At 40.4% G+C, this 27,074-nt stretch overlaps 1 protein-coding gene across 1 annotated transcript in view; it reads right to left on the bottom strand.

The window, feature by feature from the left end:
- The window catches only part of DNAH14 (dynein axonemal heavy chain 14), a 307,787-nt gene that overhangs the window by 275,008 nt on the left and 5,705 nt on the right, over positions 1-27,074 (bottom strand). The window contains exons 2-8 of the mRNA XM_032838780.1: positions 26,621-26,781; positions 24,395-24,538; positions 18,386-18,516; positions 15,305-15,457; positions 14,061-14,173; positions 4,943-5,005; positions 121-265 (exon numbers count right to left, since the gene is read on the bottom strand). Of these exons, the coding sequence (XP_032694671.1) occupies positions 121-265; positions 4,943-5,005; positions 14,061-14,173; positions 15,305-15,457; positions 18,386-18,516; positions 24,395-24,538; positions 26,621-26,781 (910 nt within the window). The remainder of the gene's footprint in view (positions 1-120; positions 266-4,942; positions 5,006-14,060; positions 14,174-15,304; positions 15,458-18,385; positions 18,517-24,394; positions 24,539-26,620; positions 26,782-27,074) is intronic.

The raw sequence follows: 27,074 nt of genomic DNA, 5'->3' as shown, positions 1-27,074 counted from the left end.
GTCATGTATTGTGATCATTTCCTGATGGATTGAGCAATATGGATTCCTTCAACTCAAAACTCTGCTGTCCCCTGGTTTCCACAGACAAACACCAGCATACAGCAGTGCACTTCTACCCACCTTGATGAGGCATATGGCAGATGGATGGTCTTCGTGGTCATTATCTTTTTTTATATCAACTGCATCTTCACAAAGTCCCTTTATATAAAGCAAACAGCCTTGAAATAACTCATCAGCCCAAAAAAGATGGCGAGTCAAAAATGACCTGAAAGTTAAAGAATTTCCAGGCTTATCTCCCGTTCAAAATGAGTACAGTGAATTTAGAGGTAGCCAGTATAACCTGTTTTGTACCCTGCACGTATTCTATCTCCTACAGTTTAAGTGACATTAATAAACATCAGTAAGCATGATGAGATCTGTTTGGCTGATAATGTTGAGAGCAAGGCTATGGTACTGGGTGTGTTGAGTATGAACAAAATGGGAGGGGAAACAAGTGATGACATTATAATTTTATGCCACTGAGTTCTAATAATTTTGAAATAGTAGGCAGTGACAGTTTTCTTAAATTTCTCCAACCACCCAAATCTTAAAATAGGAAAAATGGGCCCTTCTCTTTCCTCAGCCCCTTCCTACTGTCTGGTCATGGTTACAAAGATGAAAAAGACCACTTCCAACATCCCAAGACAGACGTGGGGAGAGAAAAACAGAATGGAAGAGATAAGGCTCCAAAAAAACTGGATCAAGAAAAGCAAACGTCCCTGTGCAACAGTGTCTAAAGAACAGGGGTTCTTCTGCCCTTCACTGATCACTTGGGGGGGTAGCTGAATTTTATGACTGATTTTTTGTATTTTATACAAAAGACAGAATTATCAGAAATTAGCCTCTTCCTGTCTTTCCATTTTACTGGCTAAAGCTTTATATACCATGAGGCTAGTGAAGCTGAAGCTCCATGGGCCCTTTATTCTCCCTGCCTCTCCCAAAGCCTTGTTCTGTCTGTCTCCAAGAAGGCCTCCTCACTACACATGCCTCATGGAACCTGGAGATCCTCACAGAGGTAGAACTGGTTCAGGACGTTCCCGAGTACTAGTATGGGCAGGAAAAATGATCGCACTAAGACAAATGGTACACCAGAAAGTGAAACACCACAAAAATCATACCCAATCTTGATATTTACTAACAAGAGAATGATGATCACAAATCAGAGTCATGAATCCACAGTACTCAACATTGTTTTAAGACTTTCTTTTCTTCATTTAAAAAAATACAATGGATTTTATTTACATATTTTAACAAAGATATGAAGAAATTAGGGAGAGTGTATTATAAAAATAACAGTGAGGAAAGCACAAAAAAATTAGAATTGTAATAATGAGATCTGACAAGAGAAAAATAATGCATCATCTGATGACTATTCAAGCATAGGTTCTATGAGGAACTAACCAACAAATTCCATTCTATTATAACAGCAAACTAAATACATTCTCCAAAGCTTCTCACAGGACAGAACTGCTTGGTAATAGAAAATATACCACAGAACTCTATTAAAACTCAGGTCCTAGCTTCTAGAAAAATGGAGTATATGTACTTTTCAGTGTTCTTCCCTCTGAGTACAACTAAAAACTGTGAACGTCATATATGAAGTGAACGTAAGAAGACACTAAAAGGCAGAGAGGTTGGACAGGCTAGGAAAGACATAGCGCGAAGGCCCTTGGGTAGTTTCTTTCCCTTCCTTCATCCCAGGCTTGGAGTCGAAGAAACCAGCAAGCTGGAAACACCAACAGATGCCTGCTGTCCAGGTAAGGATCAGGAAAGGGGCAGCTGAGCATGACAGCAAATTTTCAACAATAACTATTCTACTCTAGCAAGATAGCACAGAAAAAAAAGGCCACGTGGAGAGCGTGAAGTACTACCCTCGGCAAATGGTAACCAGGATTCCCTAGCATTCCTCTGGGGGTTTCCAGGGAAAGCTAATTAGGGAATCAAGAATTTCAACTTCCCTGGGAGCAAGCAAAGAAAGAGAAAGTCAAACAAAGAAACAGAAGACATAAAAAAGCACTAAATAGAAATTTTAGAATTGAAAAATATGATGACTGAAATTTACAAAATCAATACACTGGCTCAGCAGCAAAATGGAATGGACAGAGAAACAAATCAATGAACTGAGAGAACAGCAGAAATTGTTCAATCTGCACAGTAGAGAAGCAAATAGACTGGGGGCAAAAAAACAGACCCTGAGGGAGCAGCAGGACTATAAACAAGATCTGGCACTTGGGTCTGAAGTCCTAGAAAGGGAGGAGAAAGAGGGCAGAGCTGAAAAAATACTTGAAGAAATATGGATGAAAATTTACCAAATTTATCAAAGGATGCACAAACACAGAGGTGTGAGAAGCCAGGGTGACTTAAAACAGGGTAAAGACAAAGAAATCCTACAAAGATGCTTCAAATTCAGAATTCTGAAAACCAAAGGCAAAAGAAAGAACGTGAAAGCAGCAAGAGAAGAAACATCTATAGAAGAAAAGCAATCTGAATGACCATGGAAGCCACAAGAAAGGGGTGTGCTTCTTTCCGGTGCTGAAAGGAAAGAAGAGTCAACTCAGAGTCCAGACTCAGAGTCCGGTATTCAGCAATAACACTCTTCACTGAGGGAGAGATCAAGACATTCTCAGGTGAAGGAGAAGCAAGATAGTTTGCTGCCAGCAGACCTGCCCTACAAGAATGGTTACAGGAAGCTTTCTAAACAGAAATTAAATGACAAAATAATAGAAGGAACTCCAAAACACTGAGAAGGAATGAAGAACATGATAAACAAACCAAACTGGATAAATTTTAAAAAGGTAGGGGCGCCTGGGTGGCTCAGTCGGTTAAGCGTCCAACTCTTGATTTCAGATCAGGTCATGATCTCAGGGTTGTGAGATCGAGTTCCCCAACGGGCTTTGCACTCAGCAGTCTTCTTCCCCCCTCCCCCTGTCCCTACCCGACTTGTGTTCTCTCTCTCTAAAATAAATAAATCTTAAGAAAATAAAACAAATACAAAAATATATAGACTATCCTTGAGTTTTACACCTTATAGTTGATGATGGAAGCAAAAACACTAACTTTTCTGATATAGTGCCAAATGCATAAAGAAGAAATATTTAAGACAATTATACTATAAACAGGGGAGGGTAAAGGGACATAAAGCTAAGGTTTCTACAGTTCACGCGAACTAATAAAATGGTAACACTAGTAAATTGTGTTATGTATATATAATGCAACCACTACAAAGCCACACAAAAAGATACATTAAAAAATACTGTAGAAAAAATCCAAAAAGAATTCTAAGAAATATTCAAATAATCCACAGAAAGAAGAAACAGAAAGCACAGGGAAGAAATTGAGACCAAAAGATTTGAGACCAAAAAATGAATGGGCAAACTTAAGCCCTAACATAAAAATAATTCAACTGAATGTACATGGTCTAATATATCAATTTTTTTAAAAAGCACCAACCCACAGCAAGATCCCACCACATAGCCACGAGAATGTCTACGTGAAAACCAGTGACAATTCCAAATGGTGGCACCGATGTGGAGAAGCTGAGGCCCTCGGATGTCACCGGTGGGGATGAAAAATGGTACAATCATTTCTGAAAAAAACCTAAATATGCAATTACTGTGTGAGCCAGGATGGCACTGGTGGGCATCTCCCCCTGAAAAATGGAGACTTCTGTTCACATAAAGGCCTTTCTATGAAAGCTGCGGCAGCTGTCTCTCACAGAGACAAGACCTGGGAAGCAGCAGGTGTTCTTCAACAAGGGAATGACCACCCAGCACGTCCCCGTGGACTGCTCCCTGGCAGCAAAGGAACCACGCCAGAGGCAGCGGCCCGGACAGAGCTCCCCTCCCATAGTCTGCAGACTGTACCATTCCAAGGACACAATATTCCTGAAAAGATGCAACCACAGAAACGAAGACCAGAGCAGTGCTGGCCCCGGGCTCAGGAGGGGTGAGGTGGAAGGGAAGGGCAACAGGAGGGCTCCTGCCATGACGGAGGTCTGCTGTATGTGGATTCTGCCCTGGTTGTCATACAACTGTCCTGCAGCAGGTCTGCAAGATGTCACCACTGGGGCAACAGAAGATCTCTGTATCATCTCTGTGTTGTTTCTCACAACTGCATTCAGTCAGCGTTACTGCAAAGTACAAAGTTCATCATAGAATGTGGCTGCTGGAGCTCCTCCTGCAAACTAGGACTAACAGCTGTCTCACTGGTTTGATGCAGTCACTCTCCTTCTGGAGGCAGAAAGTTACATCAAGTGACCAGAGGAAGTTATCCTAAGTGCTTTATAGTGCTGTGATTTCCTCCTACCACAGACTGGCATACCAGGAAATATAGTGTTTATTATTATGTTTATATATGAATAGTGTTTAAAAATAAGATAGGTTAAATTTAATCATAAAAGTTTAAAAATTTTTAAAAGATTTTGTCAGAGAAAGAGAGGGCACAAGCACAGGGAGCAGCAGGCTCTCTACTGAGCAGGAAGCCCGATGCAGGGCTCGATACCAAGACCCTGGGATCATGACCTGAGCCGCAGGCAGATGCTTAACTGACTGAGCCACTTAGGTGCCCCCATAAATGGTTAAATTTAATCATCATAAAGTGACTTTCCAGTCACTGAGTGAAAAATGACTTATACCTGCTTCCATATTATGTATTTAAATAAAATTTTTAGAGTTACGTTGCTTATCAAAACTTACCTGCTCGGGGCACCTGGGTGGCTCATCGGGTTGAGCCTCTGCCTTCAGCTCAGTCATGATCTCAGGATCAAGCCCTACATCAGGCTCTCTGCTCAGTGGGGAGCCTGAGCTTCCCCCTCTCTCTCTGCCTGCCTCTCTGCCTACTTATGATCTCTCTTTCTCTCTGTCAAATAAATAAATAAAATCTTCAAAAAAAAAAAAAAGCTTACCTGCTCTTCTCTGTCTTAATTCTTCTAACATTCAATTTCCAGGTAACAAATGATTTATTGACTCTGAAAAGAAAAACATTTCTTATATTTCATACTCATAAATCATGTATTTATATAGAATACATTTAATAACATCTTAAGAATGCTAGATTCCCTAGAACATGTTTCATTCGCGTTTCATTCATTCTAAATCTTACCTGAAGTATATACTAGATCATATCACTTCTCTCCCAAACTGTCAACAGAATATAGAGCAAAAGTCACTATAATTCTCATAGACACACAATTTAGTTACAATATCCCAATAAGTATAAACACTATAAAAATATATTCTTCTTGGAGGCGCCAGGATGACTCTGTCAGCTAAGTGTCTGACTCTTGATTTCAGCTCAGGTCATGATCTTAGGGTCGTGGAATGGAGCCCCACAGTCAACTCTGTGCTCCATGGAGAGTCAGCTCGAGATTCTCCCTCCCTCTCCCTCTATCCTTCTATCCCTTCTCCTTGCTCATGCTAAAACATATTGGCTACACATATTCTTCTCTATATACATTTATTAGCTTACTATATTTAAGAGACTCATATTTCAAGAGTCAATTGAATTTTCAGTGATAATGAAAAAGTACATTGATAAGAAATTGTTGCATACTAACGTGTAAAAAAATCAGCTAGTGTTTGTCATTTGATATTTGTTTTTTAAAAGATGTATTTATAATTTTAAAAACTCAAAGAAGATATCTGAGAAGGAATTTAATGGTGATGCTAGTTTGCCAAACTGAGATGCTTTATGCAGCAAGAGGAACTGGTAGGGTCTGGACTGCCCAAGAAGCCAACCAGCCCATCTCACTGCTGACTGAGACTCCCAGAAGCCAGAAGCAGTTCTGAAAGAACCCCCTGCTGTCACTCAAACAGGCACACCTGAGGCCTCAGAAATCAGAAATGCCTCTGATTTAGCACCTTGACCTTAAGTCAGGCTCCCAACAGGCATTCCAGCTAAATTCCTATCTCATTTTTCTCTAGTCACGGAACCTCAGGACTCCAGAAGATCCCTGGAAAGAATCCCAGATGAATTCCCCCAACTGACAGTGTGAGGTGTGTCCACAACAGGCCACAGAAGCGACACCTCCAGGCAGGCCCCCAAGGTTAAGAAGCTGGTGCTGCTGCTCGAGTCACCCTGCACTGCACACACCGCACAGCCAACAGAAGCCACCAGCGCTGCAGATTTACCTTATTTTCTGCTTGGACCGTTATTTGCTACAATGTTAGTCATAAGAAACTTTACAAAAGACATTAAAACTGGGGTGCCTGGGTGGCTCAGTGGGTTAATCCTCTGCCTTCGGCTCAGGTCATGATCCCAGGGTCCTGGGATCGAGCCCCACATCTGGCTCTCTGAGCAGGGAGCCTGCTTCCCCCTCTCTCTCTGCCGGCTTGTGACCTTTCTCTCTCTCTCTGTGTGTCAAATAAAAATAAATAAATAAAGGTATTAAAAATAAAATTCAAAAATCAAATGAAGGGGACACCTGCATGGCTCAGTTTGTTAAGCCTTGGATTCAGGTCATGATCCCATGCTGGGCTCCCTCCTCAATGGGGAGCCTGGATCTCCCTCTTCCTCCGCCTCTTACCCCTGCTCATGCTGTCAAATAAATAAAATCTTTAAAAATATATAAAAAACTAAAATAAAATGAATTTATCAGTTTTAACCCAAGTAAACTTTAATTTATACTTTTCTAAGAAAATTAATCATTTTGACCATGGGATGACTGATGCCAAATGTCATATAAAAAGATGACTCATCCCAGTTCCAACTGTGTTTCAAAAGTTTGACCAATTAAAATTACTCAGAGTGGAGAGGACCCCAAGGATTTATCACAGGCAAGGACAACAGTGGAAAGCCCAACACTGACAGTTTAAATCAACAGATTCGTAAGCTGCCGCCTGGCTGGCAGAGATGCGGCTGTCACACACGTTCTCGAAGAGGAACTGCTGGGAACTGTGTCTCCATGACCCATCTCCACTGCCACATGCTTTGGTTCAGTCCATCACAGGACCGGCTCCCTCACTTCCCACCCCTCTCCAGTGTTTCAGCCACACCACGTCTAGCCTTGAATACACACTGACCTTGGATCTGCCCTGGAGCTTTCCACCTTAGCTGTACTGAGATTACTCTCAGCATTCAGGCCTCGGATTACACAGCACAATCTGGCCATCCTTTCTAAAGCAACACATACACATCTCTGCTTAATTTCTCCGCTTTATTATCTTTCTGGCCCTTATCCCTAGCTGAAATAATCATATCACTTACTTATTATTGATCTCCCTGCATTAGAATTGGAAGTTCTACAGGAACACGGACTTCGCACATTTTCTGACATGATTACATCTCATCAGGGCCCATAACAGTGGGACAAAAGTAGTACCAGCAAGTGTCTGTTCTGTGAGGACCTTCTCTGCCACACATCCATTCACTTCTCTTAAAAAAGATCTTCAACCATTTATCATATTAAATGCAACCATTTAAAATACTACTACTGTCTTTTCCTAGCCTCCAGCAGATAGCAGCAGACCACAAGGAAACACAGACACAGAAGCAGGAAGATAGTGTAATGGCGCTGTAGAGACACATGGCAGCCGCCCTTGTGGGGAGCGCAGAGCACCCAGAGACCCAGAAGTACTCTGCTGTACACCTGAAACTGATGTAACATCACGTGTCAGTTACACACAAAGGAAAACACTAGACACAAACACTAAAAGAACAAGTCTGGGACTTCTGTGTGAGGGATCAGCAGTCCCAGGAATCCTGCTGTCATGTCCCGTCACTTAAAATTAGATAAATTTTTAAAATGATGACTTTGAATCAACAAGCTGTCCAGCTCCCTAATTCTCTGATTTATTTTCCATTATAACATTCCTTCTCTACCTGATGTTTTACATATCTATATGTCTCCTACTAGAAGTTATCTGAGAGCAGGACAATCATTTTTTTTAATATTTTATTTATTTATTTGACAGAGATCACAAGTAGGCAGAGAGGCAGACAGAGAGAGAGGAGGGGAAGCAGGCTCCCTGCTGAGCAGAGAGCCTGATGTGGGGCTCGATCCCAGGATCCTGGGACCATGACCCAAGCCGAAGGCAGAGGCTTAACCCACTGAGCCACCCAGGTGCCCCCAATCATTTCTTTTGTTCAATAGAGTATCCCCAGCATCTGGAACAAAGATTCTTAGCAAGCTCTCAATAAATATTTGTTTAGGGGTGCGTGGTGGCTCAATAGGTTGTGTCTGCCTTCTGCTGAGGTCATGATCTCAGGGTTCTGGGATCGAGCCCCACATCAGGCTCCCCACTGAGCAGGGAGTCTGCTTCTTCCTCTGCCTCCCCCGCTAGTGCTGTCAAATACTACGCAAAATATTTTTAAAATAAATAAATGTGTTTAATGAATAAATGCATGAAAAACAAAAGGCCAATTAAGGTCATTATAGTTAATTTTTTATTATAAGAAATATAATTTTTTATTATAAGAAATAATTTTCTTATAATATTTATCCAAGAAGATGAGGAGTTCTAATATTTAAATGAGCAAACTTTATCTAAAAATTTTTTTTACTCAGGTATAATTGCCATACAATATTAATATATTAGTTTCAAGTATACAACACAGTAATCTGACATCAGTGTATACACTGTGAACCGAGGAGCAGTTAGTTAACGTCTGTCACAATACAGAGTTAACATGATGTTACTGAGTGTACATTACATCCCCATGGTCTACTTTACAACTGGAAATCTTTACCTTCCAATTTTCTTCACTTGCTTCATTCCCCTTCCAACACCTTTCTTTTCTGGCAACCTACAACTCTATCCTCTGTATCTCTGAGTGTAGGGTTTTTTGTTTTTTAGGTTCCACATATAAGTGAAATGATGTGGTATCTGCCTCTCTCTCGTTTCACTTAGCATGGACACAAATGACAAGATTTCTTTCTTTCTTCTTTTTTTTTTAATGGCTGGGTACTACTCCATTTTTTTTAAATTTTATTTATTTGACAGAGAGAGGTAGCGAAAGAGGGAACACAAGCAAGGGAGTGGCAGAGGGAGAAGCAGGCTTCCCAGCCAACAGGGAGCCCAATGCGGAGCTCGATCCCAGGACCCTGAGATCATGACCTGACCCGAAAGCAGACACTTAATGACTGAGCCACCCAGGTGCCCCTGAGTACTACTCCATTGCATGTATGTATCACATCTTCTTTATCCATTCATCCATCAATGAACCGTGGTTGTTTATTTTAGCTATTGTAAATAGTGCTGCAATAAACAAAGGAGTGCATGTATCTTTTCAAATCAGTCTTTTTGTTTTCTTTGAATAGATATCCAGAAGGGGACTCGCTAGATCTAATTTTAGTATTTTCAGGAATCTCCATACTGTTTTCCATAGTGGCCACACCAATTTATATTCCCACAAACAGTACACAAGGGTCCCTTTTCTCCACATCAAATCTAAATGATAGTCATTCTGATAGGTAGGAAGGAATACCTTATTTTGTTTCGATCCGCATTTCCCTGATGATTAGTGATGTTAAGCATCTTTTCATGTGTCTGTTTGGCAACCATAGGTAGATCCTGGAAAAATGATTCTCTCCCCCACTTTTTTTTTTTTAAAGATTCATTCATTGAGAGAGAGAGAAGAGCACACACATGTGCACAGCCAGGAGGGACAGAGAGAGAGAGAGAAAATCTCAAGCAGACTCCCCGCTGAGCATGGAGCCCAATGCAGGGCTTCATGCTCAGATATGACCTCAGATCATGACCCGAGCCAAAATGAAGAGCCGGATACACAACTGACTGAGCCACCCAGTTGACCCTTCTGCTCATTTTTAAGTGATTATTTTTGTCATCAAGTTGTATGAATTCCCTACCCCCCTTTTATTTTGGATACCAACTCATTATATATATGATTTGCAACTATCTCATCCTGGTCAGTAGTTTGCCTTTTCATTCTACTGATGGGCTTCCTTCACTGTTCAGGAGTTTTCAGTTAGATGCCGTTCCATTGGTTTATTTTTCCTTTTGACCCCTTTGCCTTTAAGTCAGATCCAAGAAAATGTCACCAATGTCAAGGAGTTTATGACCTACTTTTCTTCTGAGTGTTTTATGGTTTCAGGTCATACATTCAAGTCTTTAACCCATTTTGAGTTTATTCTGTGTTTGGTATTAAGAAAGTAGCACAGTTTCCTTCTTTTGCATGGTGCTGTCCAGTTTTCCCAACATCATCTATTGAAGAGACTTTTTCCCATTGCATATTCTTCCCTCGTCATAGATTAATTAACCATATAACCATGGGTTTATTTCTGGGCACTCTATTCTGTTCCTTTGATCTATGTGTCTATTTTTGTGCCAGTGCCATACTCTGATTACTAGAGCTTTGTAGCATGTCTTAAAATCTGAGATTGCAATACCTACAGCTTTGTTCTTTAACACAGAGTATAATGCCATCTTTAAAAAACAGTTTTACTTCTTCCTTTCCAATTTGGATGCCTTTTCTTTTTCTTGACTAACTGCTGTGGCTAAGACTTCCAATACTATGTTGAGTAAAACTGGGGAATGTAGTCATCCTTGTCTTGTTCTAATCTTAGAGAAAAAGATTTTAGCTTTTCATGGTTGAATATTATTTTAGCTGTGGGTTTGTCATATATGGCTTTTATTATGGTAAGATATTCACCCTCTATACACACTTTGTGGAGCATTATCATAAATGAATGAATTTTTCAGATTCTCTTTCTGCCTCTATTGAGATAACCATGATTTTTATCTTCAATTTTTTTAGTGTGGTATATCACAGTGTATCACATTATTTTGTAGATGCTGAACTATCTTGCCATCCCTGAAATAGATGCCATTTGACCATGGTGGATGATCCTTCTTGTGTATTTTATAATCTGATTTGCTAACATTTTATTGAGCATTTCTGCATATAAGTTCATCAAGGAAATTGGCCTGTAATGTTCTTTGTGTATTGTCCTCTGGTTTTTGTAGTGGGGTAATGCTGGTCTCATAAAATGACTTTGGAAGCATTCTTTCCTCTTCCATTTTTTTTTGGGGGGGGAAGAGTTTGAGAATAATGGGTATTAAATACTCTTTGAATGTTTAGTAAAACTCACCAATGAATCCAACAGATTCTAGACATTGTTGCTAAGTTTTGGATCACTGATTCAATCTCATTACTATCTAAATTTTCTATTTCTTCATGATTCAGTCTTGGTAGGTTGAATGTTTCTAGGAATCTATCCATTTCTTGTAGGTTGTTCAGTTTGCTTGTGCATAATTGTTCACAGTGACCATCATGATCCTTCATATTTCTATTGTATCAGCTGTAACTTCTTTCATTCTGATTTTATTTGAGCCCTTTCTCTTTTTTTCTTGGTGAGTCTACCTAAACATGTGTCAATTTTATCTTTTCATGGAATCAGCTCTTCATTTCACCAATCTTTGCTATTGTCTTTTTAGTCTCTATTTCACTTATTTCCACTCTGATCATTATTATTTCCTTCCTTCTACTAACTTTGGGTTAGTAGAACTTGCTCTTCTTTTCCAGTCCCTTTGGGTATAAAGTTAAGCTGTTTGGGATTTTTCTTATTTCTTAAGGTAGGCCTGTATGGTTATGAACTTCCCTCTTAAAACTGCTTTTGCTACACCCTATACATTTTTGCTATGTCACATTTGTTTTCATTTGTCTTGAGGTATTTTTTTTTATTTCTCCTTTGCTTTCTTCAATGACCCCTTTGTTATTCAGTAGCTTGTTGCTTAAGCTCCTTGTTTTTATGACTTTCTTAGTTTTCTTCTTATAATTAATTTCTAGTTTCATACTACCGTGGTTGAAAAACATGTTTGATTTCAAAATTGTTAAATTTATTGAGTCTTTTTTGTGGCCTAGCATGTTATATTTATCCTGGAGAGAGTATCCTGTGCATGTGAGAAGAAATGTATTCTGCTGCTTTTGAATGTAATGTTCTGTGTATATCTATTAACTTAGTATTATAGTTTTAATTTTACTACATTGGTCTTTTGACCTGTTAGCTTTATAAATGATTAATTCACTACCTTCACTATATATTTACCTTTTCCAGTGAGATTTTCACTTTCATGTTTTCTTGTCATTAATTAGTACCATTTCTTTTCAGCTTAAAGAATCTGCCTTAGAGTTTCTCATAAGGCTAGTTTAGCAGTAATGAAGTCCCTTACTTTTGCTATATGGAAACTCTTCATCTCCTTCAATTCTGAATTATAACCTTACTGGGTAGAGTATTCTTGGTTGCAATTTTTTTTTTCATTTAGTATTCTGAATATGTTCTGCCTCTCTCTTCTGCCTTGCAAAGTTTCTGCTGAGAAATCTGCTGATAGCCTATGGGTTTATCTTGTATGTAACAAGTTATTTCTCTCTTGTTGCTTTTACGATTCTCTATAACTTTTAACATTTTAAGTATACCATATTTTGGTGTGAATCTCTTTGGGTTCTTCTTATTTGAAATTCTCTGGACTTCCTGGATATAGATGTCTGTTTACTTCCCTCAGGTTAAGGAAATTTTCAGCTATTCAAATATGTTTTTCTGCCCCCTCTTCTTCTGTGACTCCTATAATGAGAATGTTACTCCACCTGAAATTGTCCCAGAGGTCACTTACGTAATCTCCATTTAAAAAAACAAACAAACAACTCTTTTCTTTTTGCTGCTCTGTCCAGGTGAATTCCATTGTTCTGTAGTCTAGCTCACTGTCTGACCCACTGTTCTGATTCATCCAGTCTGCTGTTGAACCCCTTTAGTGTATTTCTAAATTAACTTATTCTACTTTAGCTCTGAGACTTCCATTTGGCATTTTGTCTTTGCTGCAGTTCTTACTATGTTCATCCATTCTCCCCCCAAGTCTGGTAAGCATCTTTCCGACCATTACTTTGAACTATTTATCACGTAATAGACTTATTGCCATTTCATTAAGGTCTTTTTCTGGGGTTTTGTCTTCTTTCATTTGAAGATATTCCTCTGTCACATTTTGCCTGATTTTCTGTGTTTTATTTTTTTTTTCCTATGTATTAGGCAAAACAGCTATCTTTCCCAAACTTGAAGTAGTAGCCTTGTGCAGGTGATCTGTGAGGCTGAGAAGCACAATCCCCTCTGGCCACTGGTGCCAGGTGCTCAAGTGGAGTGCTAAGTGTGGGCTACACACCCCTGCTGGCTATGGTGAGGTCGCAGATGTAGCACTGGTGGGGCAGGGCACTCACATGGCAAGCTGGGGTGGGGTTACAGCTATGGCTAGGGATGGATGGGAGGCTTGCTCAGATGGCTGTGGTGCACCTGTGGTATGGGGGGTTGGGGTGTGCTCAGGTTATAGGAAGACTGCCAAAATGGTGACTGTCAAAGGAGAATGGGATTGCAAAAACGACCCATGCCAGCACTTCTATCCCAGAAAGAGTCCCAAAATGTTCCTGCTTCTCTGTCACTCACTTTAAAAATAGTAAGTGGGTCTCCTTTACACGTGGCCCAGCCACTTTTCAAGGGGCAGCTTTTGCTCTGGGTCCCAGGGTGAGCTGAGTGTGCATGCAAACCCTTTATGAGCAGGTTCTCCATTGCCTAGGTTCTATGGATTTCCTGGACATAATTCCCATTGTTTTCCATTTTGGTGGCTCCTCTCTTTGGTGCAGAACCCAAGGACTGGGGTGCCTGATGTGAGCAACATTCTTTACTCCTCAGGTAGTTTCCACATTTTTAAGATCCTTCCTGATTGTGGGTTGCTGCACCAGGGGTGGGGTTTTTGATGAGAGCCAGTCTCTCTCTTTCCTCTACCTATCTCCATGTTGCCTTTATCCTCTGTTGTGGAGATACTGTCTGTCTGGTTCTCAGAACTCTTCCAGAGGAAATTATTGCATATACAGCTGTGGGTCTGTTTTGTCTGTGGGAGGGAGGCAGTTCAGGATCTTCCTACACCTCTATCTTGACTAAAAAACTTCTATAGGATACCCCATTTTCTCTAATATTCCACATAAAAATGTCATTATGTGGTAGAACCCACACATCAACCAGCCAGTCACTATTTCCACAGGACCATACTAAAAATAATCGGTTTCATTTTCTTTTATCTCACCGAAAATTAGAAAATATCTTGAATTGTTGTAATAAATGGTAACATTTTTTTTCTAAAAGCCATTCCAAAGTAGGTATGAGTTCTATTTCTTCTACATCACCTATTTTAGTAACCTGCAAATATAAAGCACAAAAATCATGACTTTATTTCTTTAAAAAATATGCACTATTTTCAAGAAATTAGGAAAGCCTATGTTTGCCTCATAACCTACTTGCTTTCATAATTAAGCTTGTTCTATAGATGACCTCCACCACTTCATCTATACCCAAACTTGATTTCCCTTCCCACACTGATTCAATACTTGCCATTTTCTAAGGCTATTTCTCATGCTCCAATAGAGAAAGAATAAGAGAAACTTCTTCCTCATTCTTAGATACTTCTCACAATTATCTGTTCATTTTTCATTCTCATAATCTGTACATTTTCTGTAAATGTAATATTTATGAGCTCAATTTTAACTACAGGGGCGTAGTAGTTCCAAAGGGACTAATAATCCCATTACCAAGATACCTTATTTTGACAACCAAGAACCACAGGACTTTATCAAGGAATTCCCTTCCCCAGAGTCACTCTTCCCCATCTGAATGTTAACATTTTCTTCAATTTCTTCTGGAAATAAAAGTATGCCTATATCAGCACATATGTACTTATGTGCACATTTTTGTTTATATAGAAGTTGTTCCTCCCACTTTCAGTTGATAATACACATCAGAGATATCTCCACATCCACACATACAGATGTGCTTCATTCAGGTGTGGCCCTGCCCGGGGTCCTGGGATAAATAAATAAATAAAATCTTGATTTAAAAAACTACACTTAATAAAGTATTTTGAGATAAAAATTATTAAAATTAAATCTTAAACCTTTATCTCTATAAAAAAAGAGAAAAAAACTTGCTGTTTAGTTTCTCCCAAAGAAGATTTTTTTTAAAGATTTTATTTATTTATTTGATAGAGATCACAAGTAGGCAGGGAGGCAGGCAGAGAGAGAGAGGGAAGCAGGCTCCCTGCTGAGCAGAGAGCCCAATGGGGGGCTTGATCCCAAGACCCTGGGATCATGACCTGAGCTGAAGGCAAAGGTTTTAACCCACTGAGCCACCCAGGTGCCCCTCTCCCAAATAAGATCTTAAACATAAACTATCCCTCAAATGACCAGGTTTACCTGAAACACGCAAAGATATTCTAAATTGAATAATATTTTTCCATTATGATTCTAAAAGCTGAAAACACATATTCTATATTACCTTTGAGATAAATGATGCAGTAACAATCCAAAATTCTTTGCAGTGTCTAGCTCTGTGGGCAGAGACCACCTGAAGATCATATGGATTATAGAGAATTTGACGATTTTTCCGAGGAAGGCAATATACAAATTCTCCATCATCTGTTAAAGGTTCCTGAGGTTAAAAAATTTTAATTAACTTGACCAAATGAAGTAATAAAATCACTGAACAACAGATCACTCAGTAAATTGAAACAATTTTAGATTAAAATTAAGAGTAATATCACTGAAGAAAGCTAACATCAAATTATGTCCAAAGTTCCACAAGATCAATCTTATGAAATATTTAAAATATGTAATTTTTGTTCTTACACTGTGGTGAAGCAAGATTCACAAAAACTCCTCTATGTGCCTCCTAATGCGTGCTTATTCACACAAAGAACTTGGCTTTATCTTGGTGTATCTTTAACACACATGCCCCACTGCCAGTCGGTCTGTCTGCCAACATCAGAAGCTTTTGGAGTGTGTTAATCATTTGTTTTGATAATGATGGTGGCTTAGTATTATAATAATAATTACTATTTGTGAAGTAAATAATAAATAATTTGATAAGTAATAAGTGTTTCATATACATTATTCACCAGAATTTAATCTCTTAAATTTAATCTTTTAAAGTACCCGCAGGGTTTATGATCATTTTAGCTCATTAAACAGATGCACAAGTCAATATTTTGAGGAATGAGGCAATTTGGGGAAAGTCACCAAGACAGGAAGGGCAGGTTGAGATGGGAATGTGAGTCACACTGAAGCTGTGCTCTGAGACCCCGTAGTATTACTGGAGCCTCTTTCTTACTCACCAGTCATTCCTGAGAAACCAGCCACTTCGTATTAAGAAAATATTTTACATGAAATTTATTTTTTTCACCTTTGAGACTTTCTCATTATTGGAATTAAAAAATCTCAGACCCAGTTTTACTTCTTAAAACAGTTTGTGTCCTCGTTGAAGAATGTCACTGTTTCTCCCTAATTGTCCCAGGTGCTCACTGTCTTGTTTATTTTTAGGATTTATTTACTGGGGGAGAGGGGCCAGGCGGAGGAACAAGCAGACTCCCCACTGAATGTAGAGCCTGACATGGGGCTCAATCCCATGACTCTGAGAATACAACATGAGCAGAAACCAAGAGTCAGACACTCAACCGACTGCACCACTGGGTGCCCCGCACGGTCTTCTTTTGACCACTGAGAGGATATGAACCTGGAAACCTTAAGAAACAAGTTTAAAACTACAAGTAAAATGAAATAAGCCTCAGGTGATGATTTGTATAGTACATGGTTTGGTTACAGTTATATGGCCACTTGAGCCATTTTTGTTCTGATTACATTACAGGAAGTTGAGGATAGGGGCGCCTGGGTGGCTCAGTGGGTTAATCCTCTGCCTTCGGCTCAGGTCATGATCTCGGGGTCCTGGGATCAAGCCCCGCATCGGGCTCTCTGCTGGGCAGGGAGCCTGCTTCCGCCTCTCTCTCTGCCTGCCTCTCTGCCTACTTGTAATCTCTCTCTCTGTGTCAAATAAATAAAATCTAAAAAAAAAAAAGGAAGTTGAGGATACTAGAAACTTTTTTTTTTTAAGATTTTTAAAATTTATTTATTTGACAGAGAGAGAGAGAGGGAGATCACAAGTAGGCAGAAAGGCAGACAGAGAGAGAGAGGGGGAAGCAGTCTCCCCACTGAGCAGAGAGCCTGATGTGGGGCTCGATCCCAGGACTCTGAGATCATGACCTAAGCCAAAGGCAGAGTTTTACCCCACTGAGCCACCCAGGTGCCCTGAGGATACTAGAAACTTAATGTAGACACAATTATCCAAATGGGTCATGTATGTAATTAAATCATCCACTTACCAGAAGCATAATATATTCCAATGAAATTACTGGTTTTCAATTAAAAGCAAGTAGTTTTTCGTATTCTCAATCCTTTCTTTATAAACAAATGAAACCTCCATTATCAGTGAGTCCAACATTTGGCTCAGCAATGTATTTTCTAAGCCACCATGCCTGCTACATGCCAGACACCAGGCCACCTGCATTCTTCATTTAGTTTTCACAGCTCTCTAAGGTTAAGTACTATTATTTCCAATTTAAGTTCAAAGAAGCTAAAGCTCAGAGAGGTCAGGAACTTGCCCAAAACCACACAGTGAGCACATAAACAGAGATGCAAAACTGGGCAACTCTGCTTCCATTATGCATGGTTCCTTGCTTTACATTAATGCTGCCTCTGACAATGATCCAAAGACCGTTTCTCCTCCTGGTAACAGTCTAGAGCAGGGATCAGCAAACTCTGGTCAGGACTAGGTGCCTATTTCTATAACTAAAGTCTCATAGGAACAAAGCCACACCCATTTGGTTATATCTGTTTCCTGTTGCTTTCGCCCTACAGTGAGAGAGCTGAGTAATAACAACAGAGATCAGAGAGCCTGCAAAGCCTAAAATACCAACTGATATTTCTCAGAAAAAATTAGCTGGCCCCTGGTCTAGAACAATGGTTCTTAATTGTGCATCAGAATCATCTGGAGAGCTTCATCAAGTATGGACCACTGGGTTCCACCCCCAGAGTTTCTGATCCACAAGGTCTGGGGTGGAGATGAGAATATGTATGGTGGATGAGCTCCCAGATGCTGCTGGTGTGATCTACCTGGGAACTGCCCTCTGAGAATCCTGGGTCTAAAAGTAGTTATAATCCTGCCCAATCTTCCATCTCCTCTCATGAAGAAGGGCACCAGAGGCAGACCTCACTCCTCATGGCTGCTCGTGCCCTCTGCATGTGACCCTGCACATGCTAAACCTTCTCCAAAGAGGAAAGGATAAAGAAATACAAAGATAATGAGACAGAAAATTGGGTACCAGGCAGTAAGAACAAGGATACAATGTTAAAGTGAAATGATGCCCAATGCTTTCATAAGCATTTACCATGAAACAATGATGGTAATTTGATATTAATGTAGTAATGGCTAATTTTAATACAATATGTGAGTGAATGAAATTAAGATTAAGGTATAGTTTTAAATATTAACCTTTGTATTACAGAACTGGATAAAACAGAAGAATACCTTTAGAATAATCTTCTGAATTGCAATTTTGGAACTTTTGTGCTCCAAACAGTGCTGTGGTAACATCGTTTGCCAACCAAACTTTTCTCTTAGCCTTATAATATGTCTTGTCACATCATCATCCTCTGGTTCTGGTTTAGAACATAAAAAAAGAAAGATCTAATATAAGTGTGAGTATGGGCATCACTTGAGGATAATGTATAATATTCCAAATATTTCTACATAGAGAAAAAATTTAAATGGAAACTCATACTTACTTACACAAAGACTATATAATTGGAAGAGAAAATATAGCTTAAAATTTAATTTTAATACAAGCTGGAAAAAAGGAATAATATTTTCCATTTAAAAGAGAGATTACAAAAGACCTAATTCCACAATTACACAGGTAGTTGTCACAAGAAGACCCTGGAACAGGAGCCAGTTAGAAGGCTTTTCTTAATAAAAGCTTAAGATGATGTGGAAGCAGTAGGATCAGGAAAAAAGTGATGACCATGCAAAGTGGAAATATTCTTCCCAGTCTCATGCAATACACTTCTCTCCTCCTTCCTTTGTTCCTTCCTTCCAAGTAGACTCCACACCCAGCATGCAGCCCAATGTGGGGCTTGAACTCATAACCCTGAGGTCAAGACCTGAGCTGAGGTCAAGAGTTGGACACAACTAAGTGAGCCACCCAGGTGTCCCTCAGACCTTCTTTCTTGATCTCTTAGCAGCTAATAATTCTCTCCTTCTTGAAACATTCCCTTTTCTTGGCTTTTATTCACCATGCTCTACAACTTGTCCTCTTAGCCCTTCTTCTTTTCTTGATAGAACTAATCATGGGAAGAGAAGCAACCCAGAAACCATGCTGACAAAACCAACAATGCTAAGAAGTTGTTCAGGATTTCTGATTCTCTAGAAATCACAAACACCAACTGATAAAAACAGCTTAACTCAGGACTAAACAGGACTTGAACTTTTATATAAAACAAAGTCAGGACCAGTGTACAGTCCTTCACAACCCTAAGAGTAAATTCTTTTAATCTTGTGCTCTAGGCAACTCACCTGTCTCACCCTAGTCTAGGCCCTATCAGTTGCTTACACAGGAAAGAAGTTTAAAATACTTAATTGAAAGGAAAGCTAGTTAATATTAGGTGTAGAAGAGAGAAGGGGAGGTGCCAACACTAATGTAAGGGACAGCACAAAGTATTTATGTCTAGCTGAGAGGTAAGCCATACAGACTAGGATATAACAACGTACACCTATCGAAACCATGGTAGTGCGCTTACAACACAGGAAAACAGATCGGTAGAACCAAGTAGAGACCAGAAATAGGAACATTTACAAAAGACAATCTAGTAAGCAAGAAAAAGGTATTTCAAATCAGTAGAGCAATCATTAGCTGTTCATAAATCATAATGGGAAAATAGTTAGCCACTTAAAAAACTATGCAATTATATGCAAGTGTAAATTATAGATGAGTTATAGGAGGAAATGTGGAAACAGAAATTACAGAAAATATATGTTCCTGAAAAAGAATTAAAGCATGTTTAAAAAAAATAATAAATTTGACTTCTTCAAACTTAGCAATTTATACAGCAGAAAAGCCACCATAAATAAATCTAAAGCATAATTATCAAGTTAGAATGTCTCTAACCTATGTAAGAAGCTAGGGATTAACATCAGATATTTAAAGAGTTCCTACCAATCAATAAGAAATAAACGTTTTGATATAAAGATGAACAATTTATAGGAAAGACAAATGGCCAGTAAACATACCAAAAAATATTCAACCCCATTAGTAATCAGAAAATTGCAAATTAAAATTACAACAAAATAGCCATTCTCACTCATCAGACTTGCAGAAAATTAAGTTAGGAAATATCCACTGCTGGCCAGGTTATTCCTCCTATGCAATACTGCAAAAGCATAAATTAATGCATCTTGGTGGTGACCTGGCAGATTTAATGAATGATAGAGACCACTGGAGAATGGAAGTGATTTATGACAAATTTAAAATAACGATTTTTCAGAATAAGTAGTAAATTTAGGGAAAGTATGTATCCTCCAAAATGCTGGGGGGAAATTTTTCTAAAAAGCCAGATTAATTCAGAAATCAAAGATAGGGATACCTGGGTGGCTCAGTTGTTTAAGCAGCTGCCTTTAGCTCAGGTCATGATCCTAGGGTCATGAGATCAAGTCCCAAGTCAGGCTCCTGGCTCAGAAGGAAGCCTGTTTCTCCCTCTGCCTGCCACTCCCCCTGATTGTGCACTCTCTCGCACTCTGACAAATAAATAAATAAAATCTTAAAAAAAAAGAAAGAAAGAAAATCATTGGTATTTACTAAAATGAGACAATCCAATATGCACCTAACATGGCAGGGTGAGACACCGTCCTAGCACGCTGGGTGCATGGTATGAGCCAGGACAGCAATTCTATCAGAACTACGAGGAGACTAGCCTGTATTCCACCTTCATGGTGAGTCAAGAATATAGGTACCAGAAGTAAGGTCAGGAAATTACAACTTTCAAGAGAAAGTCTTCCAGAAAAAAACCATGGAAAAAAAAAAAAAAAGCAGCAAAAAGACATTTATTTTGTCAATGTAGACACAAGCCTCTATCTTCTGGTAGAGAGCAATGAAATCTCATCAGTGAATACTGGGCTGGGCTCCCAGTGCCCTCCCCTTCTAATCCACAGCTTTGAAAAAGCACTATCACCAGACAGAATCTTCAACAGGAATGACAGTGAAGACAAAGCTTAAGGAGGAGTTCCAGCATTTAAGGGTAAAATCACGTATCTTTATGATGAAAATAAAACCTTTCTTTTAAGAAGTTTAAAACAGGCAGCTGGGTGGCTCAAGCAGTTAAGTGTCTGACTAGTGATGTCGGCTCAGATCATGATCTCAGGGTCGTTCAGACAGAGCCCATGTTGGGTTCTGCACTGGTCATGGAATCTGCATGGGACTCTCGCACTCCCTCTGCCCCTTCCCTCACTCACTCTCTCTCAAAAAAAAAAAAAAAAAAAAAAAGTTTAAAACAGAACTTCTGCTACCTTGGAGTCAGAGTGTAACTGATATTATCCCACCATGGGACCGTGTCTTCCTAATGAAAGATAATATATAAAAACTGTCAAATGAGACGCACTGCTGGTAAGTACTGTGTTAGCTCCAAGGAGAAGGGTCACAGCAGACTAGGGACCTCACTGAGAGCTTATAGAACTTGCATAAATATCAATCTTAACATAAGGACTGAGGGGGGCAAAAAAAGAAAAAGGACATTCTAGACAAAGAATCATCTTAAAAGAAAGAGACAAAGAGTAAATTCCAAAAGCACCTATCAACATGAATGATCTCAAAAGGACACAATAAAACATTACATATGTGCATATTTCAAAGCTTTTACTGGAGTATGACAGACATACGGATGGTACACATACCATTCAGACATTAATATACCCTGGAGCCAGCGCACCCATCACTAAAGAAAGCATCACCAGCACTGCTGATGTCCGCCTTGAACCTTGCCCAGTTACTACTACCACTTCAGCCCATTCCCACAAAAGTCACCACTATCCTGCTTTCTCAGATTAGAGATTAATTTTGCCTAGTGTTTACTCTATAGAAGTGGAATTGTACCATGTGTGTTCTTCCCCAACCAGCTTATTCTGGTCAACAGGGTGTGTGCTTCTGCACAAAATAATGCCACATGTTTTATGGATGTATTAGTTGTCTACTGATGTGGGAGCAACTGTCCTAAAATTTAGAGGTTTAAAACAAAAAAATTTTTTTTCACAATTTCTACGGGTGAGTAGTTCAGTTTCCTATGAGGTTGCAATCAAAATGCTGAAGGCTCTCCTGGGGCTGGAGGACCCTCTCCCACACAGACATGCTAATACGCCAGGGATCTCAGCTCTTTGCCCAGTGGATGCCTCTACAGGGCCATGTACGTGTGTCACAGGAGAGCACACAGGAGAAGGGATCTCTCTAGGCCTATCATGACTTCATGACTTCGTCCTGGAGGGCACACGGCATTGTTCCACCATGTTCTACTTTGTACAACTGCAAACTATCACATCCACTGTATTATTAGTTAGAAATGAGTCCACTAAAGTCTGGCATTTATTTAAAGGGAGAGGAGTAAGGCTCTGGCTTTTGAAGGAAGGAGCGTCAAAACATATGTCACAAATTTTTAAACTCCCACATGGACAAATATAAATGTAGACAATACATAAAACGATCCACGGAATGGACATTCGCCCCTGTGAGTGCGACTGCCAGCTGGCGCCACTGTTAACTGTCGACAGGGAATGGAGAGGGGAGCGCCCTGAGCTACTCTCTGTACTTGGGTACCTGCTCTCCACTGCCATGTAACAGATTACTGCAAACTGGGTGTTTGTTATCCCACAGTGTCCAGAGGTCAGGTACCTAGCAAATTTTAGCAGGGCCCTCTGCCTAGGGTCTCACAGGGCTGACATGGACATGCTGGCTGATGACGCCTCAACCGGAGACACTGGCTCCAAGCTCCCCTCGGGTGCTGGCAGAACTCATTTTCTTTGTGGCTGCATGACTGAGGTCCCGGTGTTCCGGCTAACAGTTGGCCCAGGTACCACTGTCGGCTACAGAAGTCTAGTTTGGGGTCCTTGCCCCACGGCCCTCTCTACACATGGCCATCTTCCCCTTCAAAGATGCCAGCATGGCATCTGCTACTGCTCTGGTCTCTTTTAAAGGCTCATCAGATTAGGGCAGGCTCACCCAGGAAAACCTTCTCTTACAACCTTATTACACCTCAGAAATGCCACACAGACTGACCTCGTCCAGGAGCAACGCTCCATCACACTTGCAGCTGTGGCTCACATTCGCCAAGAGGGGAGGAGACAAGGCCTGTCAGTTTTGTGCCATCGGAGACATTCATAATAGTGACTATCTTCTTTTCAGAAAAATGAAGCCTGTTTAAGTGAGGGGCCCAGAAGTCTACATTTCAATAGTTTTATGACTAATCTGGCTTGGACCATGGTAAATCAGTGAAACATAGAAAAGTTTCCCTTTTCCTGTCAAACTTAAGATACTAATACAAATAAGAATTTCAGGTATATTATCATACGGTTTCACTTACTTGTGGAACATAAGGCAGAGCATGGGGGACATTAGAAGAAGGAAGGGAAGATTGAAGGGGGGGAAATTGGAGGGGGAGATGAATGATGAGAGACTATGGACTCTGAGAAACAAACTAAGGGTTTTAGGGGGAGGGGGGTGGAGAGAGGGTGAGCCTGGTGATGGGTATTAAGGAGGGCATGCACTGCATGGAGCACTGGGTGTTATACACAAACAATGAATCTTGGAACACTACCTCAAAAACTAATGATGTACTGTATGGTGACTAACGTAACATAATAAATAAATAAATAAATAAGAATTTCAGGTATAAAGAAAGTATAACCTGGAAAACATGAGAAAAATCAGCTTAAATGGGGAGTTAAACCCTGTGTCAGAAAAAGACACAAAAGAATTAAATATAATGATACCACAAAGTTTTACTAAAAGGATAAAACAAAGCCATACAACTTTATTTAAATTATATAACCATAAACTTCAGAAGTTGTTCTTTTTTTTTTTTTTTAAAGATTTTATTTATTTATTTGACAGAGAGAGATCACAAGTAGATGGAGAGGCAGGCAGAGAGAGAGAGAGAGAGAGAGGGAAGCAGGCTCCCTGCTGAGCAGAAAGCCCGATGCGGGACTCGATCCCAGGAACCTGAGATCATGACCCGAGCCGAAGACAGCGGCTTAACCCACTGAGCCACCCAGGCGCCCACAGAAGTTGTTCTTAATTAAGAACATAGTCAATCTATGCTTTTCAATCTATTGATATTCTGGGTTTTCAAAAAGATTTTAAAAAAGCTAACAGTTCTCTAAGCAACCAAACACATAAAATTCGGTGAGTCTGTTTCTTCCAAAGTCAGTGTCCTACTCAAACACATAAAACCACAGAATTATCTGAAAGAAAATGTCATGTCTTCCAAACAAGCTGTCTACCTGTTGTATCGTAGGACACAAGCCTTTTCTTCTTAACTTTTGGACAAGGGTGAGTCTGATCCTTTTTTCCCTTTGATTTCTCTTTCTTCTTAGGAGAAACTGGTTCTGAAGGATCTTGCTGAGTTCCAGTTTTTTGGAAGTAATCTGAAAATAAAAGCATTATTAACTGAGTAGCCAGCAAGAGCTATAAATAATACCACAGCCATTCTCCACGCCAGGCCATACAGGGGATCATGACACAGTGTCAATTTTTAAGAGTACAGGCTCTGAGTCAGATGCCTTCATTCCCACCAGTTACAAGCTTTGCCACTCAGTGCTGTGATTTACTCTGTAAGTAGCCCGTCAGCCTTTCTTTACCTACCTGTGAAATGGGGACTGTTATAGTGAGAACCTCATAGAGTGTAACAAGGATTAAGTTAGTTAATATGTTTGAAGCATACAGTCAGGGGTGCCTGAGTGGTTCAGTCAGCGAAGCGTCCACCTTTGGCTCAGGTCATGATCTCCAGGTCCTGGGACGGAGTTCTGCCTTAGGCTCTCTGCTCAGCGGGGAATCTGCTTCTCCCTCTGCCTCTGCCTGGCCCTTGTATTCCTATCCAGCCTAGCATTTCTGCCCCTCTTCACTGAGGAAAGCAACAGAAGGGTCAGAGGACTTCTACTTTCCACTTTGCTGGAAAGGAAGCTACGTCAGGCCTGCAAACACTTAACTAGAAGGCCCAGGCACTCCCTCTGTTTTAATCTGTCAGAGAAAAGAGTCTCGCCCAACACATGCCAAAGTTCTTAGGCTCCTTCAGAAAATCAAACATACCCATATTCAGACACAGACTAAAGATAATTACAGGAAGCACCTACCTGCTCTGGGTATATACTTAATAAGAAATATAAGAAGAAATGTATTGTTATTTAAAATCATCAAGCTGTAGTCTAGCCCACAGAGAGAACACTAATTTTGGCAGAACCCAAAACACCTGAAAAGCAACAATATTTAAAGGTCAGAGGAATAAAGATCCATGAAAGAGACCAAAAGAGAGGAGACAGAAAAGTACAAAGAAAGCCAAGAGAGTAGTCTCCTCAAAGTCAAGGGGAAAGAAAGGAAGGAAGGGGCTCCTGAGTTGGTTTATTTGAGACAGGTAAGCCTGCAGTAGGTTTGTGCACTGACAAAGAGCTGTTAGAATGGAAGACGACCCCACATTCCTGAGCACGGGGCAGAAAAGGAGCTCCAGAAGTGAGACAAGTACAGAAATGGGGCTGGGGAGCTGCAGGTTACAGGTTTCCCTTTGATTCCTTCTATTTTTATTATTATTTTTTTAAAGTAGGAAGCATAATCGAGGAGGAGAGGCTTATGGTTAAACTGTGACAGTGTAAAGAGATGCGGTGAGTAATGAGAGGCAAAGCTGAACGGAGGCATAAAAGGGCCCCAGGCAGTGTTGAGCACCCCCGCCCCCCAACTGCTGCTGGAGACCACGATTCGCGAAGAACAAATCCACAGGAGTGTGACAGTTTTCTGCAAAAAGGCTTACTGTACGGGGTGAAGGCAGGCAAAATTGACAATTCTGCTGATTAGAGTTGCAGTTCTGCCAACCCAGGAGCAGAGGAGAGAAGTGGGAGGGGTTAAGGACGCTGCTAATAGGCTGCTGGAGGGAGAAGGGGGCCATGGAAGGAGACCAAAGACCAACCTTCAGAAAAGCGAGGAAAGGAAAGAGCTGGATAAAAAAGCAAGTGTGGTGAAAAACTGTTTTACATACTGCTGATGGTGCATTTGGGACAGGTGGAGGGAAGGATGACAAACAGCAGGAGCCTGGGGAGGAGGAGCAGGGCCCTGACAGATACGCGCACAGAGGTCACAGACCAGCCAGAAGGCACCGGGGCCTTCAGGGGACGTGACCCAACTTTAGGGTCCTCACCTCACACAAACCCCAAAAAAGATGACATGCGAAGAAGAGTGATGGCAACTCTAAGTTCCTCCAGAAATGTCAGATATTCTTGGCGGTGGGAACAATACCACTGTTGTTATTTTATAGTGATGACCAGTATTTAGATTACGGTCCTTCAAGAGACAAGCTCTGTATCAGAAGATCTCACCGAAGGTCCTGGTTAACGAAATCGGTAAAGCACCAAACCTCGTACTTTGAAAGTAGACTAGTATTGCAATGCAGCTCACTGGTTTTTTAAGTTAATGCAATGACAACTTCCTTCCATGTTCATAAAAGAAAACATAGATTGGCTTGCCTGGATAGTAGTAATCTTGATAGAGTTCGGTTTCCTCTGACTTCAGGGCAGAAAGCGTTCTGAGTGTTTGGTATTTTGAGGTTTCTTTTTCTGCTGCTTTAGCTGGTTGGTATTCTGACAGTGTGACATCTTCATATTCTTGCTCTTCTTGTTTCTGAAGCCTAGTATGACAAAAAAAGTAAGACGCTATGGTCAACAGCCTCTAGGACTTAAGTTTAAATCTTTATACTGTACTTTACAATACAGTATCTATCCTTTCAAACAATGTTTTTAAAGATTTTATTTATTTATTTGAGAGAGAGAAAGAACACAAGCAGGGGGAGCACTAGAGGGAGAGGGAGAAGCAGGCTCCCCGCCAAGCAGGGAGCCCGATGTGGGACTCAATCCCAGGACTCCAGGATCATGACCTGAGCTGAAGGCAGACACTTCCACTGAGCCACCCAGGCACCCCTTT

Source organism: Lontra canadensis, unplaced genomic scaffold (assembly GCF_010015895.1).
Source record: "Lontra canadensis isolate GAN:19392208 unplaced genomic scaffold, GSC_riverotter_1.0 scaffold106, whole genome shotgun sequence".
Classification (NCBI taxonomy): domain Eukaryota; kingdom Metazoa; phylum Chordata; class Mammalia; order Carnivora; family Mustelidae; genus Lontra; species Lontra canadensis.
Note: the sequence above shows the minus strand (reverse complement) of the source record. Positions and strands in the feature narration are given on the sequence as shown.